This window comes from Macrobrachium nipponense, chromosome 39 (assembly GCF_015104395.2).
Source record: "Macrobrachium nipponense isolate FS-2020 chromosome 39, ASM1510439v2, whole genome shotgun sequence".
Lineage (NCBI taxonomy): Eukaryota > Metazoa > Arthropoda > Malacostraca > Decapoda > Palaemonidae > Macrobrachium > Macrobrachium nipponense.
Window position 1 is genome coordinate 48,784,415 of NC_061099.1, and position 21,520 is coordinate 48,805,934.

Sequence of the window (21,520 nt, forward strand, 5' to 3'; positions counted from 1 at the left end):
ATTTAAAGTTTCAAGGTTGCTTGTTCAGCGTGCCAAAGAAAGGCTCACTAAAAAGAAGAATAATCTTAGACTTGTCCCAGCTAAACTTATTCATTCGCTGCGACAAGTTCAAAATGCTGACCATCTCGCAGGTACGGACCTTACTTCCCCGTGGGGCCGTCACCACCTCTATCGATCTTACAGACGCATACTATCATATCCCAATTGCGAGACACTTTCGCCCTTACCTAGGCTTCAAGCTAGGAGACCAGACATTCTCTTTCAAGGTGATGCCCTTCGGACTGAATGTAGCCCCCAGGGTATTCACGAAATTGGCGGAAGTAGTTGTCCAACAACTAAGGTCGCAAGGGATAATGGTAGTAGCGTACCTTGACGATTGGCTGATCTGGGCGTCAACCGTCGAGGAATGCCTCAAAGCCACAAAAAAGGTGATTCAGTTCCTGGAATATCTAGGGTTCAGATAAACAGGACAAAGTCCAGGCTCACTCCGGAGTCTCAGTTCCAATGGCTAGGCATTCAATGGGACTTAACCTCCCACAATCTGTCAATTCCGGTGACCAAAAGGAAGGAAATAGCCAAGTCAGTAAGGCAATTCCTAAAATACAAACATGCATCAAGGAGAAACCAGGAAAGAATCCTAGGTTCCCTCCAGTTTGCGTCAGTGACGGACGTCTTAATGAAAGCAAAACTGAAAGACATAAACCGGATTTGGCGCTCAAGAGCTAATGTCAAATCTCGGGACAAGTTGTCAGTAATCCTGCAAATCCTTCGCAATCGTCTGCATCCATGGGCACAGACGAAAGGCCTGTCCAAGTCGGTTCCTCTTCAATACCCTCCTCCGGCATTAACCATCCACACAGACGCTTCATTAAGCGGCTGGGGAGGGTACCCCCAGTTCAGAAAAGTTCAAGGTACTTGGTCTCCGCAGTTCCGCCAGCTCCACATAAATGTATTGGAAGCTATGGCAGTATTTCTGACTCTGAAGAGGCTTCTTCCACCAAAGAATTCGCACGTGAAACTAGTATTGGACAGCGCAGTAGTTAGTACACTGCATCAACAGGGGAGGATCCAAGTCAAGGCATGTGAACCATGTCATGGTAGCCATTTTTTCTCTAGTGGACAAGTACAAATAGCATCTATCCTCCACCCACCTGGCGGGAGTAAGGAATGTGATAGCAGACGCTCTGTCCCAGTCAGTTCCCCTGGAATCAGAATGGTCCCTAGACAACAGATCGTTCCAGTGGATACGCCGGAGTGTCCCAGGTCTCCAAGTAGATCTTTTCGCCTCCCAAGCGAACCACAAGCTTCCTGGCTATGTGGCCCCCAACCTGGACCCTCTTGCATATGCCACAGACGCACTGTCCTTAGACTGGAACCAATGGAAGAAGATTTACATCTTTCCTCCAGTGAATCTTCTCTTGTAAGTTCTGAACAAACTCAGGACTTTCAAGGGATAAGTGGCCCTAGTAGCCCCGGACTGGCCGAAAAGCAACTGGTATCCCCTGCTTCTGGAATTGGGTCTTCGCCCTCAACGGATCCCCAATCCCAGACTCTCTCAGTCAGTACAAATGAGGACTGTGTTCGCTTCCTCAGGAATTCTTAAAGCCCTAACTTTATGGACTTCATGAAGTTTGCGGCTGAAAAAGATGCAGGCATAGATCCCCAGAATATCCTTATCCTAGAATCAGACAAAAGGGAATCAACCTTAAGGCAGTATGATGCTTCAGTCAAAAAGTTAGCATCTTTCCTGAAGGAAACAAACACCACAACCATGACAATCAACTCAGCTATATCCTTTTTTAGGTCCTTGTTCGAAAAAGGGTTAGCAGCTAGCACTATTACTACTAATAAATCAGCCTTAAAGAAAATCTTTCAGCTAGGTTTAAAATAGACATAACAGACTCTTACTTTACGTCTATTCCCAAGGCTTGTGCTAGACTTAGACCTTCAGTAAGGCCTACTTCAGTATCATGGTTCTTAAATGATGTCCTCAAACTGGCTTCAGACACTGACAACTCTACATGTACTTTCATAATGCTTTTAAGGAAAACGCTATTTTTGCTAAGTCTGGCCTCAGGAGCCAGGATCTCAGAACTGTCGGCTTTATCCAGAGATCCGGGGCATATAGAATTCCTCCCCTCAGGAGAAGTTTTACTCTCCCCGGATCGCAGCTTCTTAGCTAAAAATGAGGATCCTCTTTCGAGATGGGAACCCTGGAAAGTCATCCCTCTCCCACAAGACCCTTCTCTTTGTCCAGTGATGACCTTGCGAGCCTTTCTGTCTAGGACATCTTCCTCTTCGGGTCCCCTCTTTATGAGAGAGAAAGGTGCCACTCTCTCAGTTAAAGGTATTAGGCAACAGATCCTCTACTTTATTAAACAAGCAAACCCTGAATCATTTCCTAAAGCCCATGATGTCAGGGCTGTAGCCACCTCCATTAATTATTTTCAACACATGAATTTTGATGATTTGAAAAAGTATACTGGATGGAAATCGCCGACAGTTTTTAAGCGTCACTATTTAAAGTCCTTAGAATCTTTAAAGTTTCCAGCAGTGGCAGCAGGGAACATAGTTTCCCCTGACATTGCACAGTAGTCGTAGTTGAAGATCCAGATCTCCTTTCTACCTGCCTCAACTAACATTTCACCTAACCTGCTGTTATGCTCTATAATATAGCCTTTTTAGCCTTAGCTGCTTATCATTATGGCTTGGTGGTGTGTCCCTTATTTTTTGCTAGGGGCACCCACAACAGTTTGTAATTTATGAAACATCCTTTAGTGTGGATCCCTTATTTTAATGCTAGGGTACCACACTTACTTTACGTATATATCTTGGAAAAGTTTAGATTGTTGTGAATAATTGTATATATACTTTGTGATTCACATAAGAGAATAAGTTCAATATTATTAATATTGTAAGTTTACTGTACGTTATAGATAAGTTCACTTTGATTTTCATGTTAACTTAATGTATTTATCTTATTCTCCAATTATATTAGTATGTTTTTATTTTCTAGTTTTATTTAGACCCTTTTCTTATTTCAATCTTGTGCTATTTCTCTGGTACTATTTCACGCAGCGACACGAACTAAGCCCAGAAAAAGGATTTTGTCGTAGGAAAAATCTATTTCTGGGCGATGGGTTCATGTCGCCCAGTGAAATCCCCCCCTAGCCCCAGCCCTGTCGCCCAAGATTGCCTTCTAACTTCAGGATGGCCACCAGAGGCGCGACGGTCGGCGTGGCGTGGGGTGTAGTAGTAGTAGTTGCCACCTCGACCTGTGGGTCGGCTCTCTCAGATGGGGGATTTTGATGTAGGAGAATTCTAAATGGCAAAAAGTTCGTGGTAGTGGTCTCACTCACCCCAGATACCATACCGACACCCTTCTTTTATTTTGGGTGAGCGAGTCAGTTATACTGACATCTTCTTGAATTTGTTTTTCTCTGGTATTTGTTAGCTCATTTACCTTAGAAATAATGAACTTAAGGATTATTTCACAGGGCGACACGAACCCATCGCCCAGAAATAGATTTTTACAACGTCAAAATCCTTTTTTCAAAATCCCATTGGAAGGTACAGACAAATTTTAGAATTTTTTTTCTTATACCATGTGCATTTGCATATTTTCCTCTTTCCATTGATGATTTTTTGTTTTAAATTGGCTGACCTTAAAGTTTGTCCAGTCTGTGGGTGTGCTTAATATATATTTTAGCCCAGCCTGTAACAGTTAAATTTAGGAATAAAGGAGAATGTCATAGTACTGGAAAGATTGAATTTTATCATAGTTTGGGCACTGGATGTTAAAGAGATGATAAATGTGTAGCATTTTCATTAATTTTTTATTATACAGAAGAAACGCATTAAAAAATAAAAAGCAGTTAAAGATTTTAGTAACGATTGGTGGTCAATCTGTAAAAAATCCTTTTTATTGGATGCTGCATAATTACTCTAAAAAATGTGGTTTTATTTAAATATTGAGCTTCATTACCAAAGTGGTAGATTTTTGTGCTTATCATTTTATGTTAATGTTAATGTTAGAGGCTGAACAGCTATTCACATAGAGGGATCTGTCTGGTTTAGGAAGGAATAATATTTATTTGGGAGTGTCCGTAGTATTTATGCCTGGATTAAAAGACATCAGATATACAAATATACCTGTACAGTCCAACCTCTTAAATCTGGAAACCTTGGGACCAGGCCACTGCCGGACCACAGAAAATCCCGGAATATAGAATACATCCCTAAAAGATTAAGCCCATAGGTAAACATAGTCTTGCAAGGTAATTTCACATACAAATAAGCCTAGTTTCCGACTCAGCCTACTACTTGGCTAAGTTTTGATGATGCTTTTTATCATCTTATTGGTCATATATTTTAGCTTCATCATTTTATAATTTCATACTATATACGTAATGTTTTAAAAATATAATGTACTTTAACATATTTAGCCTACATTCCCTAGTGAGCCTAATCCTAAGTCAACTACAGTACTAAAATATAAAATTTTGTATCCTCATAATTATCTCTATTAGTTTCTTCGTTGTTTATTTTGATTGTAGAAGAAAGCGCGATTAAAAAAAATAAAGAATGAATTTTGGCAATTACAGTGCATTTGAATGTTGCCGTCAAAATGTAAACAAAGCACACCGCGTCACCACCATCTATTGAGAAAAATGAATACTAAACTACTCGATAATGAAATAGGAGTGACAGTTGACTCGGCTCACCCCATATGAGGGTTTTTGAGAGTGAAAACTCTAAATGGCAGGAGACCTGTGAATAGTGGCTTTCACACGCCCTGAACTTTATACCCGACGCCCTTTGGGTGCTTGTGCGAGGGTAGTAACCTCTGCATACCAATGCTAGCTTTTTTCTCTGGTATATTTAGAAACTATTTATACTAGAAAAGTGGATAGCAGGATCCTTTTCACCGGGTGACAGAGGTCTTCCCCAGAAATAGATTTTTCCTTCGTCAAAATCCCTTTTTCTAGCATAGATAAAGATTTATGCTTCCGCTTCTTACCTCTAGCATCATCTGATCTCATGGGTGGCATATTGAATAGGTAAATACACAGTTACATAAAAGAAATGATAAATAATGTGTCGCCTATGTCTTTCAAACACACACACAGTAGGGAATTCGTGCTTTGCCAAATGTCTCATTGTGTGGATTAAGAGTTTGAGTTGGTAGAGCCTTTTCAAGTGGAATATTTGAAAAAAAAGTATTTATTCGTTTAAAATCAATATAAAAAACATATTTGACTTTGCATATTTTCATTGATAACGATTTTCATTAAAGCAAAGGAAATATGGCATAATTTTGCTGTCTTGAAATGTAAACAATACGTGGCACCACCCGGGAGTTCCGGACCACCACAGGATGCTAGTTTTAAGAGGTTCAACTGTATTATTACAAACTATTTTTAAAATGTGTCCACAACTTTTTCAAACATTGGGACTGGTTGATGCAACAGTAGGAAAATTTGTTGTGATTAGCTCTGGGTAAGGGAAACATTTGACACTGTATAGTGATGCTGTTTTAGTAGAAAACTCTAGCATTAGAATGAGAGAGAGTGCTGTTTTTCCAGCAGTAAAGATATCTACTTTAATGTTTGTACCATTAGAGCAATATTTAACTCTAAAAAAAGTTGTGAAGGAGTGTTTATTTTACTACATTTTATTAGATCATTTAAAAGATGTAATTACTGTAGCTTATACGTAGTGTTAAATACTTTAATGTAATGACTTTCTCTTGCAGGTTATACCAGTCTCTGTCTTGTGTAAAGATTATATAAGTAATTATCCACAAAAGAAAGGTTTGTTTGCAACATGGACAGAGGAAATACACTGTAGAATCATTATCAAAGAATGTTTACGGGTTTGTATATTATTGTTTTAAGCATTATTGTTGCGACACTTTCTGAATATAAATTGGATGCTTTTGGATATATTTCTAGCCCCTAAAATATTTTCATTAATGAACTGTTTTTATCTTTTGCAGGCTGAAGCTACTAAACTTGAAAATCAAATAATATCAGCGTTAACAGATTCTGATGTAGCAGTTAGAATGGCTGTAATCAGTACATCCTCCTCCTCTAGTGCTGCAGATCATCTAGCCATGGTAGTACTTATTTATAATTATGTATATATCAATAATAATCATTTATAAAACTCATAACTGTGTGAGTCACTAAAATAGTGAAGAAGTCCTTAACGATGTCACTGTAAATATATATTAAATATATAAGTAAAGCAATAGCTTTCGAAAAGCTGCTCGATGCTTCTTCTCAGTATAACTTAAAACAGTAAAGACCATTTGTAATCTGAAGACAGCCAATTCCATAGTTTCTTAACTACGGAATTGGCAGTCTTCACACTACAACTGTTTTTCTTGTGTCAGTAACACTTGCTTAACTTGGAATTGTAAGGTTATCATTGAAGTAAAAAGTTTTAAATGGAAAAATGTTGCTGGGCCATGAGGGCAGGTGGTACACTTGGTAGGGAAGGTTGGGGGACACTTGTCCCCTCCTCCACAACTGCCATACTTCTGGAATGAGAGAGAAGGAAACAATAAAACTTTCTGCTGGGTAATGCTATGCTAACAGAACACTAGTTGAGCTGAAAGCTGTTGTTACTAATGCTGATGTAATGGTACACTACTAGACATACTTTGTGATGCTATATACACTAGTAGAGAAGTTACTTGTAAGGAAAGTTACTACTGCTCAGTTATGCTATGCTAATGGACTATATGCACAAGAAGTCAAGACAGCAGAGAAAATGAAAGAGTTAAAAGAGTTGTTGTAGACAGAAGAAACTGGTAATTTGAAGACAGCCAATTCCATAATTAAGTAACCTTGGAATTGGGTGTCTTAAAATTATGACTGATTTTCATCTGTCAACAACACTTTTGGAACTTATATTTTTTGTAAAAACTTTATTTCAATGGTAAATTTAGTGTTTTAGTCAGTGATAAGGAGAATTGAGCAGATTCTCGAAAGCTCTCTTTTAATATATATTTTAAAAATATATTTACACTACGGTAATACCCTGAACTTACAAATCCTTTATGGTGCTGATAGGGCACTAGACAAGTGCCATAAAACCAGATTGCTGTTAACCGAGAACTAGGGAAAATTGTAATAATGTGGTGTCTTGTAATAGTCATTAGTATGGGTGTCATTAGAAAATGTTTGCTCATACTCTTTTATTCATAAAGTGTGTAAGGCAATGCCAAGTTATATTTTTATTATTATAACTTGGTTACGGAGACCACTAGTTCACATTTTATAGACATTCATTGGGGTGAGCCAGCCCGCACTACTAAAGTTAATGCAATACAGGCGGCCCTCGGTTAGCGGCAGGGGTTCCGTTCCTGGCCACCGACGCTGAGCAATTTTAAATCCTACGGCTGCCGCACACCTTCTTTCGAAACTCTAGACCAGTCAAAGGCGCCGTAATCCCACAACGGCGCAATAATTAAAATTATATTTATGCAGTATAGTACTATAGAATTTACTGTACAGTACATGTGGGTGTCTAGAGTATGTAAAGATATAATAAAGTTTATACAGTGTACAGGTAGCTGTAGTGTTCAGGTTACGATCATTAGTCTTACGATAGTTCGATTTTATGAGAGATCAAATTACAATGGCCTAACTTTATCCATCTTCTAGTTACATAAGTTCAATAACAGCAAAAGAGAATGAGGAAAGTATGGTTTTAACGTTATACTCGTTGCAGTGAACGTGTACAGCCATGAACAACCGAACGAAAAACTACTTTTTTTTTTTTTTTCTTCTTTTTTTTTTTTTTTTTTTTTCTTTCTTTCTTTCTTTCTTCAAGTACAACCGAACTGGATAACATCTGTTTGGCTTGTATTTCGATCATCATACTACAGTGCAACATTACTGTATTTGTTATAAATGGCGTTATGTATAGAATAGAACTGAGATATCTTAATGTAATAACTATTCGCTATAGATCAGAGATCAATATACCGTTAAATTTAAACCTAGTTATAACTGAAGCTGAGAAAACTGTTCAAGCTGCTAATGACTATTATCGTACATCAGCAACAAGGATAAAACTGCAGTAAACGTCTGCCATCACACACAACTGTAGATAAAATTGGGATAAAATCATTTTAATCAAAACTACTGTGCTTGAAAGAACACATTTTACTGTTGGTTTCACGCCGATATAAGATAAATAAAGTAAAGTTCGTATTACGATGATATAAAGGATTATTGCGAATGGAATCACATAATTTTTTACGCAATAAACATGCCGCCAACATAATCTGTTAACGAAAAAAATAGTAGTTCACATTCACAACGAGACATATTCAATAAATATTTCCACCTAAAAACACGCTGTAAAAGGAAAAATAACTTTGTCTCATATAAGTCAAGTATATAGATATTCGTTTATGCTAACTAGAAGCAAGAGCATTCGCTCAGAATTGCGTTATGGTGAAACAAACTCGTATTCGTCAGCTGATTTCAAACCACAACATTGGCCGCTCCGCGGAATACGGGCTTAAGTTTGTCGTAGTATTTTAAAATACAATAATATGAGAATACATACAATATTCTTGGATACAGTGAAATAATGTATAACTTTTTAAAGGATTTATGGAAAAAGATGCATAATTAATAAAATAACACAATGCATTTTTCGGAACTGGCGGACAAGAACGAACATGAAAAACCCTCCCCTGACAACGTGGAGCGTAGTTACAAAGGATGCCTTAATTTCTATCTTATTTCTGTACAAAAATGAAAATACCTTTACGTAATATATTTTCATACACATTTTAAACATTAAAGCATAAACATTTGAAAAATCGACACATCGATCGCTAAATTTGCACTCTTTTTTTTTAACTCGATATTTTCGGAAGAGTGGCAGACGATGGCATACAAGAACGAACTTGAAAAAAAAAACATCGTAGTCGATAACTTGAAGGGGAGTTTCAAAAGCTGCCCTTTTATCATATTTCTGCACAGAAATAAAAATACCCTATTCGTAATACATTTTCATACACATTTTAAACATAAAAGCATAAACATTTATAAAATCGACACATCGATCGCTGATTAGCACTTTTTTTAAATCGATATTTTCGGAAGAGCGGCAGGCGGCGGCTTACAAGAAAGAACATGAAAAAACATTGTATTTGATAACGTGAAGGGCAGTTTCAAAAGCTGCCTTTGTATCATATTTCTGTACAGAAATAAAATGCCTTTCACGTAATACATTTTCATACACATTTTTTTTAAACAAAAGCATGAACATTTATGAATCGACACATCCATAGCTAAATTTGCACTTATGTAACTCTATATTTTCGGCATAGAACAGCGTCAGAGGCATATATTTTACCCTAATTCTTACGTAATAACTCTCCATAAAATTTGTTAATATAATTTGCATAACCTTTATGGTCTGAACGGCATTTCTACATATGTATGAACTCGTTAGACAACGGCGCTGTTAACTGAAATTTGTGCCGTAAAGATACCTTTAAAATGCCTTATTTTTTTTATGAATATTTTTGACGACAGCCGTAAAACCGATTCGTCGTTGAGTGATTGCGCCGTTGACCGCGGGCTGCCTGTACACTAGTATATGTATTGTATCATCATCATCATCATTTTCATCATCTGCAATGTTTTACATGTAATAAAAAAGTAGAAAATTACTCAACAGACCAGAACTAATAAAAATTAAATGAGATTCACCTGCACAGTATGCTGCTGCACAACGCTGGTACTGTATATGGCCTTGATATCTATTGAATTTTACATTTTTCTGTATTTTTATGGTCAGCACACTGTGTAAGAGGAGTCATTGCATATCAAATTCTAACTCCAGTCAACTGTCTGTTGCGAGAATGTCAATTTAGACTTGTAAGCAAGACCGCTGTGCTGTGTGTATGCATATATCAGATATGCTTAATCGGGTTTTGTACAAATTAAAATGATAAATTTGTGCCACATTTATTCCTCTCAGAAATTTTACATAAACTGTCAAAGTTACTACTATCAAAGATAAAAAAATCTCACAATGAAAGAGTGCAGGAAGGTAGATGAAATTGTCAGGAAAGCAGAAGTAGAAGTTGATGATAGGAATCCAGCTACAGTAAAAGAAAATTAAAATGTTAATATATGTTTAGTAGTACCTGTGGGTTGGCATGGGGTTATGTAGACTGTAGCTTTTATGAAGTAAACATCAGAGAGAGTACATCAGAAATCAGTCATATAAGAATTTAATATAAGTTGGTTATGATATAGGTGTACACTTTAACATAATAGCCATTGCTTAATGAATAATTATTTTTCAGATGTGTGCGGTGACAATATTTCAAGGTTTGGGATTTTTGGCATTTATAATAGCTGAGAATGACTCAACAGGGCTGAGACGAGAAAGGGAACTGCTTAGGACTAGCATAGACACAATGAGAGTACTTGCAGAAAAGTAAGAATAATTGTGATTGTTGTTCATACTATTAAATATTAATTCAACTCTTCTCTTTCCATTTTTAAAGAGACGACCAGGTTGAAATCCAATTGCTTCAGCTTTCATATAATTTTCGTGTTGATGAAATGGGAAAGTACTATCCTGGTTGGGATTGGAGTTCATATTTGATCTGTGGACTTAACATGGAGATTGCTGATTTCTCATATTAATACCTTTGAGCACAACCATTATCAAAGGAAAAGTCTGCTGCTTCCATGGGATCTGCTGTATTTGGCTAACCAGAATCTTTGTCAGGGATGATGTCTTTTACTTCTTTTGGTAATATTCCAAGTCTCAAGGCGCAGGTTAGCTGTACACTTATTCCATAATTTTGCTGGTTCTTTTTGTTTAGAGCAAGCTACAAGATGGACAATTGAGAGAGAATTCCTGCTTTGAAGAAAGGTCTTGCTTTTAGTTTGCAAACATTTTTCTTTATTGCTATGTGGTACTGAACATTATTTTAATGGCTAGAAATCAAAGACCTCTGCTTTTGCTACTTCCAGCATATTCAGGCCACCTCCACCATTTCACTGCGATATCCCTTTCGTCTACGTCAGTTTATGGTTACTCACCACCATGCAAAGATTTTTGCAGTCTTTTGGATAAATGTATTGTTCTTAAATCTACCAGCTTCAGGGTTATATCACGACTTGAACATTTTCAGGTCATCAGACTGTTTTGAAATTAATTTAACAAGACCACTCAACCATATTACTAGATTCAGGGCTTACCAGTAGAATTTGCTCTAAAATGAAAAATGAAAAATTGCTGTGCATCCTTGACTTTTGGCGAGCTGATCTTGTGGCACTTTTCAGCGCTGGTGAAAGCATTTTACAGCTCCCTTACATCAAGTTACGGTGCTGTAAGTGCCGCTGATAATGGTAACGGCAAGAAAAGGCATCAAGTTGACAGCACTGCAACTTGATGCAACATTGAGTTACAGTGTTACAATGCTACGAAAGCACCATTACGGTGGAAATCAACTTACAATGTAGCACTGGAACGGATCCCCACCGCAAGTTGAAGATATGCTGTAGTAGAGTAAACTTAAAGAAAGTAGGTGGTAAGCAGTGTTACTAGGGTTGAAGAGATGCTGTACAAACAAACTACCAACTACAGTGAGAGCAAAGTACATTGTAAATGGTACCTCTGTATGGAGAAAGTTAAAAAATCTAGAGCTAGTTGTAAGTTAAGTACAAGTATAAATTTTCTTTTATTTCTGTTTGCAGTTCTATGGGGTGAGGACAGTCAGGATGGATTTAGAAATTATAAAAAACTCAAAAGGAAACGATTAGGTAAAGACAAAGGCACTTTCTTAATAATCCACCAAGCAACTTTTGCCTTCTCATCAGCCTGCCTTTAACACTTTTTGAAGAAATAGAAAAGTGAACTAAAAAAGAGGAAAACTGCCGGGTTGTACCCTCGAGTAAGGGAACTGAAACCTAAGACCATGGAAGTCCATGGCTCAATGGCCATGCACAGTTCAAGTTGGAGACCAAGGTTTGTATTCAGAGTAACCTTCTCTTAGAAGGCTTGTCCTACCAAGACTAAAGGGTCCCTTCTACCTGCTAATTTGATTTTGGAGTGTCCTCCTCCTAAAAAGAGTCATGCCAGGGCTAAAGTTTTCTACCCTAACTGATGTAGGCAGGGATATAACATCCTTAAGTGAATGTTGCAAAGAAAAGCTTCATTATCCCATTACCAATGGTTTTTATCAGTGTTTCATGTCTTAGTTTCAGACAGAGATCTGTGCAATGATGATTTAAAGCTTGGTTTTGTCATTATCTGTGAGGTTTGCTTTTTTATCATCACCATGATTTGTAAATTTATAACAAAATATGAAATCAGTGGTTATGGTAACATTTACAGTGATAATAACAGAAGTAATGATAACTTTTCCATATTGTATACCAAGTTTGTTTTGCTGTTTATATTCAGTATGAATGAATGACTGCCAAAAGGCATTTCAAGCTGTAAAAGAATTTCTATCTCCTTTTCTTTTCAGGTTTGAGATTGACTGGAGGAAGTGCTTCATATCTATTTGTCTTTTATATGTGTTATGTAAAACCTTGAAGGTTACAAATATCTCCACACAGGTCAGTCTCCTCTATATTTTTTTTTTTTTGAAGCTATTAATTTTCCATGCATAAACTTTACTCTTAGACAGACCACATTTGTGGTATTCGAATCCCAAATACTGTATTCTTTTGTTTAACAGAGAGGAGATGAATAGTATTAGTATTGCTTATGCACCACCTGGATCCTGAGGTCCACAAGTCAAATGCCTCTTTTTGCAAAGTCTGAAATGTTAATTGTGAGGTCAGTAATGTTATGAGGATACTGCTTGTATGATTAGTGGGTTTATGTGAAGTAAATCTTTTTTAATGAAAAATCTGATTTTTTAAATGCAAATGAACATATGTACAAACTAATTTTTTCATTCAAACCAAATTATGTACAGCCAAAATTCAATTAAGATTGAGGTTTCAAGCCTAAATGAACCAAAATGCTGATAGTATTCTGCAGGGTCCATGGAGAGACCTTGAAGACTTAAGATAAGTGAAAGATCCAATTCTCTGGTCAGTACAAGGGCCAGATCTGAGAAGAGCCTCCTGATGATAAAACAAGACTTACATTATGTAGTAGATGTTAACTTGAGTAGAGGACCCTTACCACATGTGTGATTCATAATACAGTAGTATTTAGAAGCACTTTTTTTCCATCAGCAAGGATGCCTTAAATGAAGGGATGAGAAAAGAAATACTGTAATTGTTTTACTGCTACTACCATTCTGAAGAATGTGTATCCATCCATTTAAGGAGTGACTTAGCTGAGTAAAATTCAGCCAAAGTTGATTGGCACCTTAAAGTATCTGCATTGAAAAAAGTATGAACATCAAGAATGATTAAAAACTAAGGGAGTGGTGTAAGCTCTGCTTTCTTGGACTACGTTCTTTAAATGTATCATTGATATTGAATTGTTGGTTATCAGCTGGTATTAGGGGTTAATAGGGGCATTTCTCTCACCTGGTCACATGATTGCACTAATTCATAGAGGGGCACTCTTTGAAGGCGAGTGTGTTGCAATATGCTGAAGATTTTATGCTCAGATTTTGAAAATTTACAAAATAGTATTTCTTTCAAATTGCCTGATTTTAATAATTATTGCCCAGAATTTTGTTTTAGTCATTCAGTACAGTTTATGCTGTTTTGTATACAAAACACAACTTGCAAGTTTTTGCATGTGGATGGTTGTAGGAAACTTCTCTCTCTTGAATTTTTACATATCTTTTTTTTTTTCAAGAACTTATGAATCGGCTAATCCCTGAACAAAATATTTGCTGAGAAAAGACTGACTTTACCTATTATTACAAGATTCAATTTTTTCAAAATTGTTTTTTGACACATCCCTAGTGATACAACCTCATTCTAGTTAAGGGAGGTGGTCTTCAGAATATACTTTCCTCTCCAATAGCAGAATTATGTACCACTTACAAGATTAGTGTTAAAATTTGGAAGTAGTAGCTGGAGTTGCTAGTTTTATGGACTGCGTATTATTGGGGATATGTGAATCTTAGTTACCCAAACTGATGCTTTCTAGGGCTAAGTTAAACAAACATATGCTTTCTAGAGCTATGTATTATAGGTATTGGTAGGTTATTCCTAATTTTATTTTATGCCATCATCTTGCCTTAAATACTTAAACTACCCGATGCCACCCTGGTAGTCTCCTAGCAGAATTTTGCGCCATAACCAGTGATTAGTCATCATTATATACACATTTTCTTCCTATGGTGCCTGACTAGTAGACAATGCAAGCTCTTACCAGATAACATCCAGTTGAATGTATCTATTAGGATTATTGAGGATTTCTCCAAGGAGAGACCATAGATATAACCAGTTGTATAAACAAAATGTCAACAAGGTGATTAATTCCAATTGGATGTGTGTGCAATTCAGAAAGCTAGGGCCTCATTCACCTACATCCTTAATAGCTGCTTGGCAGTAGTGAAAGTATATAGATTAGTAATTTGTAGAATCATGCAAATGCATTGTTACAACCCTTTGGGTTGTTATAAAAGTTCTTATTATAATAATTGTTGTCAGTAATAAATGTAACTCAGTGCTAAAGGTCAGTGGAAACAAACACTCAAGAAAACTTAACAATATTTAATACTTAACAAATACACAATTTAGATCAACCTTGTCAGATGACAAAAACCATAACTTGATAACAAGGAAGGACAAATACCAGTCCTTAGAATCACACTGGATTCCCTAAAACTAAGAAGCTAAGTCCTAACAAAGACAGGAGAAATAACAGTTATTAATAAAAGACTTGTTTGGATCCAACAATTTTGCTGGCCAGACCAAAAACTACCCTAATTCTAATTTCAAGAAAGAAGGAAGGCAGAGTAAATGAAACAGGAAAACTTATAAATCCTACCTATCAAACACAAAGCTAAACACACAAAACCTTGCCTATAATAGACTCATTGTTTGACGTTATGTAGTCAAGACACAAACAGGACAGAAAATATATATATAAATATATGATTAAATAATACAAATTATATATATAGTTGTTCTCACATCAGTGGATGCATCAGAGACACAAAACTAGGGCCGTGATCCACTCGCCAAATCAGCTAACAGGGCAGGTCCTGAACACCAGAGTAATACCATAAAGGGAAGGCGATCCCAAACGAAAATCAGACACACTGTCTTACCTGGTGTCAGCCTCCCTACAGGCCATCTCACGAGCTAGCAAGCTCCCAAAACCATAGCAGCTGATTGGAGACGAAGCGACAGCAACAATTCCCTGGTAATCCCTCCTCGTCAGGGAAAGGCAGGACTGGCTCAAGTCGCAGGTGACAGGAGCACCTGCGAGTACCTTATTGACGTACTCAAGCCACAAGTCGAGGCAGGAGACACTCGAGTCACAGGTGACTAGAGAACCTGCAGACTAAAGACCAAGGCGAGGATCCAAAGCGTAATCCAAAGAATCGTCGTCCAAAATAAACAGCCAAATAATCGTCATCCAAAATGCAAATCAGTATGCTGCTCAAGGTGTGATATCAAGGGAGTGCTCAAGCCCGAACTGAACTCTGTCCGAGCACCAACGTCCAGACATCACCAAGACGCACCAAGACGCACCAAGACGCGTTCATAAACACTCGTAAAAAAAATAGAAAAAACAATCGTTAAAACGATAGTTCGTTAATATAAACAAATGGGGAGGAGGCGCCTAACCACACTGAGAAACGTTAAATTAAGCACTTTACGCTAAACACTTAAAATGACTAGACAACGGACACTTAAATTTCAAAAATAAAATAAACAAATGCTCATACAAAACAAAGGCTATTCTGCCACAAAATGATTCTTAAAAACTAGTAATTAAACCTAGAAAAATAAGGCTGATCTAAATTTATAAAAGGCAAATAAAAAATAATCTAGTTTTTCTTATATGCATATATATTGGTTTGCTGATATGATGCCTAGTGTCGTGACATGCTGCTTAGACGTCACGGGTTCGTGCCTCCCCTTGGGCGATGAATAATCACTGGCTCTGTTGAAGGGCCCACTGACATTGCACGACCGTGTTACAATATGTGTTGCTACTCTGAACATGTAGTCAAGAGGATTTCTTTAAAAAAATTTTCTTGTCATTATTCAACTAAAATATTTGTGTTAGGAAATAAGAAATTACACCTATACGTTTATGAAAATTTTGTTTAATAATATATATTTGTACCATTTTTTATAAAAACTTGCTGCACAAAATCATTTTCCTAACACTAACTTTAGCATCAGCAGGTATGCTAAAAACCAGCACCTGTAAAAGCATGTTGTGATAACTGTAACTGTGAAACTTATTTATTATTTTTCTTGTCAGTTGCTCCTTTAATTTTCACTTAAATATTAGTAAACATTTATGGTTCCAGGTGAAGGTGATCACCCTAAAAGCCATGAAGTCATGCATTGTAGGTTTTATCCCTCCATCTATGGCTATGCTCATGAACAGTGAGAAGCAAGAATCAAATAGTGTGGAGCATATGGGTAGTGTAAGTACATTTGTAGTTTGTTTATGGATCATTTAAAAATTTATGTTAGGTGTTCTACAAGGCTTAATATTTAATTGGGTAAAAATAGATTCATTACTTATGTAGAGTTTCTGATATCATACATTATTTTTGTGGAAATGTTAAGAAATTTTGCTTGGAAATGTGTTTGAAAAGTGATTTATTTCTTACAGTTAATATAATAAAACTCCACTTATCTTCATATAAAAAAAGTCAAACCACTTGATGTATAAAACTTTAACATTAATAATAATATAATAATAGTATGAAAATTAAGCTTAGGCATTTACTACAAGCTTCATGAACTCAAAATTGAGGAGGGCCACCAGTTTCAAAGGCAGGGGTGGTGCATGTACCCCCCTCAGTTACGCCTATGATGCTTACACTCCACTATTTAAAGCTTTTTTTGTTATAGCTGTATATCATTATTATGAAGAGCAGCTTATTGTGCAAGGGGAATGGTATGCATTATTTTATGTAGGATCACCTTTATTATAAAGTATCCGGAAAACTGAATACAGGTTGGATGTTATCTTGTATGCTATATGGCTGGTAATATGTTGTATAGTTGTTATAGATTATTAAGTTTTTCATTTTTATTTTTAAATATTTACAGAGGTTTGAAATATTTCTAGGTGTTGAGTGACTGCTTAGCTGATACAGAATGGGAGGTGAGAGATTCAGCCTTGGAAGTTCTCAATACTTGCATGACTCTTGCCAAAGACAGTAAGTCCATTTTTTATACTCAAGATAATTCAAAACTAACTTGTGTGAATATATTTGTTTGTTCAGTTGTCATGTACATACACCAATCTACCTAGAGCAATAGATCTTTTTTTGTTTTTCAAAGGGTAGACTGTTTGGGAGTGTCACAGATGCATGATTAAGCTATGCTAAAATTAATGTTTGTGATAAAACAAGTGGAAAATGGATTTGACAGTTATGAAGATTTTAATTTTCACTATGAAAGTGAGACTTCTAGAAATACCTCAGTATTTTTTTTATTTTGTGTATTATATTTACTTGATAATTTCGGTGATGTGCTGGTACTCTGCTTCTTTTTAAAGCATTTTGAATCCTTTTAGCCTATCTTTTTTCTAGGTTTTATTATTTCCATCAAGAAAAATACATGTATATCTCTAAATATAGAACATATATCATACATACTTTTTTCTTTAATTCACATACAGCTCCCCTCCATTGCTAAATTGTCATGTCATATATATATATATATATAGTATCTGTATACAGTAAACCCCCGGATTTGTGGGGGATGTGTACTCCACACACACATTGTGAATAGCTAAAATCCATGAATACATAAAACCCCTTTAAAAATGCTTAGAACTGTCCATTTTGATAGTTCAGACAAAAAAAAAAAAACCCTAAAAAATGCCTGTACCTGAGTATTTTAAGTTTGATCACAAAAAATGCATTTAGTCTTGATAATTATGTGAAAAAATACAGTAATTAGTGAATATTTCTCAGTTAAAAATACCACAAATGGGCAGGTTTTCTGCGAATAATGTGTATATATGTTCCATAAAGAAATCCACAAATTGAGAATACGCAAATCTGGGGGTTTAATGTATAGTTTAATTTTTGTTCTGGAAAAATTTAAGAGAAAAATATTGAATGTAAACCTTTTACTATACCTAAATCACTTGTGATTAAAATATTTTAATAGCTTTGAAAGGCTTTATGGGTTCATTTGGGTATACAGTGGACCCCTGTATTTGCATTATCTGGATTCGCAGACTCACACATTCGCAGATTTCTCTCGGGAATGTTTTCCCGCATTATTCGCGGAAAATTCGTGCATTCGCGGTATTTTTCTGAGAAATATTCCGAAAATTTCTGGGTTTTTTTTATCAGTTTCATCATAAAATGCACTTTTTGTGATAAAACTACTAAAAAAACCAAGTATGAAAATTTGTAGTTGGTTTTTCTTGAGTTTTAACTAACAAAATAGGCTGTTTTTAATGTTATTATAGGGGTTCCAAACATTTGCGGGTTCTAACTATTCATGGGGGGGGTCTGGTACGCATCCCCTGCGAATACGGGGCGACCAATGTACTACAGTACTCCTCTTTTTTTTTATTGGAAAGAGATTGTATTTGTATTGAAATGCAGCAAACAGGCAATCCCTTGTTATTGGCAATCTGTTGTTATGGTGCTTATCTAGCACCAAAAATCTGCGATTTTCAGTGCCTGTTATTGATGCTGATACATACACCTAACAGAGGTTCCATTAACCAGTTATCGGTGCCAAAACCCAGTTATCGATGCCAAAACCTGGTTATCAGTGCTGATAGCCCCTAAAATCGCTGATTTTCTGTTATTGGGGATTTTCACTTCTCATTAAGCCACTAGAATGGAACCCACGCCAATAACTGGTGATGCCAGCATAATGATTTTGTTTTCCAAAGATTGCTAAAATAACAGTATGTAATTGCTGACAAAGTATATTACTCTTAAAAAAAAAAATTGACTTTGGGGAAAACAAGTTTTTAGTAGCCACTGTGAGCCCTCAGTAGAGTTAACCTGTAAGGTACCACCAGGGCTACATTACACATCAAGGATTCTCTCGTGCCAGTGTAAGCAGAAATAATGCCATTGTTGGTACAGTAATGAAGAATAAATTCACTTAGGACAGGAAGTTAACTCATTTAGATTTTTTCAAACATTGGATGAAGGGCAAACTGGATTGTTGTTATTAATTTCTTAGGTATACTTGTTTCAGAAGATATGTTGGTTCTGTTAGACAACTGTAGCCTCTCTCTTTATTTTGCAGGAGGAGCATGTGAATAAATGACATGGTAATCTAGTGATATGGATACAATTAAGAAAGCATTACAGTAGTGATTTATCATTGTTCAATTGCTATTATTGTGCAGCTATATATATTTCAGTATTGACGGCAAGTTATTGTGTTTTTAACTTATCGGGCAATCTTTGTGCATTTTCCTGTTAGTATTTATATAATGACCCTTGAAGATACATATTGATGTTTCATCTTATATCTTAAATTCTATTATTGATAGGATATCCGTTTTTTGCTGAGTGGCTCATTCGTTACAATTTGGACACAGTAGTGCTTGCTGCTCTGGAAGACATTGAAGGATATGTTCGAGCAAGTGCTTTTGGTGTCCTAGCATGTGTTGTATCTAATGAAAAGGTAATTTTATATACTTTATTTCTGAAGGAAATTGAGAATGTTTGTTTTTTCTTTAATCTTTAGCACCCATGGTCTACTTAAAGGACATCAAGAATAAATACTAATATTTCACCAAGAACTTTATTTTTCTGAGATATATTTAATTAGTTGTAAAGATTTAAGTGTCTTTAATAGCACACCTAAGGTGAAGAACACACTGAGTTTTTCATACGATTCAGTCAATAGATATTTTGGTAAAAAGTACCTATATTCAACCCATATTAGTATATAGGATAAGTTAATGCTTGTATTGTCCTATTAAATTGAGTAAATCTGAAATAATTTTTTTTAGATTTAGTAGTATATGCTTTCAAAGTTTGGTCCTGAAGTAACCCCATCAGCAAATTAATAGACTGGGAGAACTTGGATGACGAGATTTTGTGTGTTGAACTTCATCAGTTTGATAATGAAAGAAATAATTCAACCAAAATGAAATAGAAAGAAAAACTATTACTCCTTGGGAAAATTGAGCATAATTTCTTAAAATTCATATCACCAACTGCTAATGGAGCAGATAAAAGAATTAAATCAATGAAAGATGAACTACTTGGCAAAATCCCAAAATTACAGCAACAGTGTGTTCAAATAGAACAGTCAAATGTCCTTTGAAGGACAAAAAATCTCTAAAGAAGGAAGATCATGGATCATATGACCACAGATTTGAAGAGAGATTTTTTTTTTCAAAGACATGTTAACAGTATTATCACTAACAGTATTATCACTGTAGATAGTATGTAATCATCAATCTGCCACCTCTTCTGGAATGTAAAAAGATGGTCAGCCAGCCATTAAAAGTAAAAGTACTCGTTTCTCAGCCATTCTTATGCCCTAATATAATAAATAGTATCTGTTCCTGTGATTTTGGGCTTTTGCTGAGTAGTTAATCTTTCATTGATTTTATTCTTTCATCTGCTTCATTAACAGTTGGTGTAAGTTTTGAGAAATTGTGCTAAATTTTTCCCAAGACATCTGAGCTTATCTTTCTTGTGCACTTAATGTGGCTTATCCTAAATATTGCATTTCTTTTAGATCTGTGAAGTGCTATTTTAGTTTATTCACAAATTTCCTTGATAGTGTAATGATAAATTTGTAAAATGTGCATTATTTTGTAAATGGAAATACTGTGATATTATAAGATTTCAGGAGGTCCATTACAAGAGCTTGTTAGCAGCTATGTTTTCAGAGTCTCATCCCAAAAATTCTGGTCAGCCAAAGGACTTCAAAAGTGACACCAAAAATAGATTTTCTTTTACTGGACATATTTTTGATTGACCAGAGGGGGGAAAAAAGAGAAAATACAACTTTTGCAAGAAAAAAAAAACATTAAAATGTGTAGAATGTGCTATTGGTCGTTATATCATGGAATATTTAACCATTTGGCATTGAAAGTAATCTGTTATTTGTTTGGATTGGTAAAAAAAAAAAAAAAAAATTTTTTTTTTGAGTAATTTATAGTTGAATATTTTCTTAGCCTAACCTTTCCTATGTGCAACAATCATACAATCTACCTACCTGTTCACGTTCTTCGGTCCCAGTATAATCGAGCTCAAGACTTTAAACAACACCACAACAAGATTTACAACCCACAAATTCCTAGAAGACAGAGAGCTCTCTCCTAACAAACAACACACCAAATCAGTCTTGCTGTTCCTCGGTCACTCTGTTTACATTTCCACCCCATGCCGCTGCCATCTTGT

The 21,520-nt window shown here is 35.9% G+C and overlaps 1 protein-coding gene across 1 annotated transcript in view; it reads left to right on the forward strand.

Moving 5' to 3' along the window:
* LOC135210327 (uncharacterized) overlaps window positions 1-21,520 on the forward strand; it is a 702,311-nt gene that overhangs the window by 606,895 nt on the left and 73,896 nt on the right. The window contains 7 exon segments of the mRNA XM_064243213.1: window positions 5,756-5,875; window positions 5,999-6,118; window positions 10,346-10,479; window positions 12,527-12,617; window positions 16,469-16,588; window positions 17,242-17,332; window positions 19,651-19,784. Coding sequence (XP_064099283.1) covers window positions 5,756-5,875; window positions 5,999-6,118; window positions 10,346-10,479; window positions 12,527-12,617; window positions 16,469-16,588; window positions 17,242-17,332; window positions 19,651-19,784 — 810 coding nt within the window.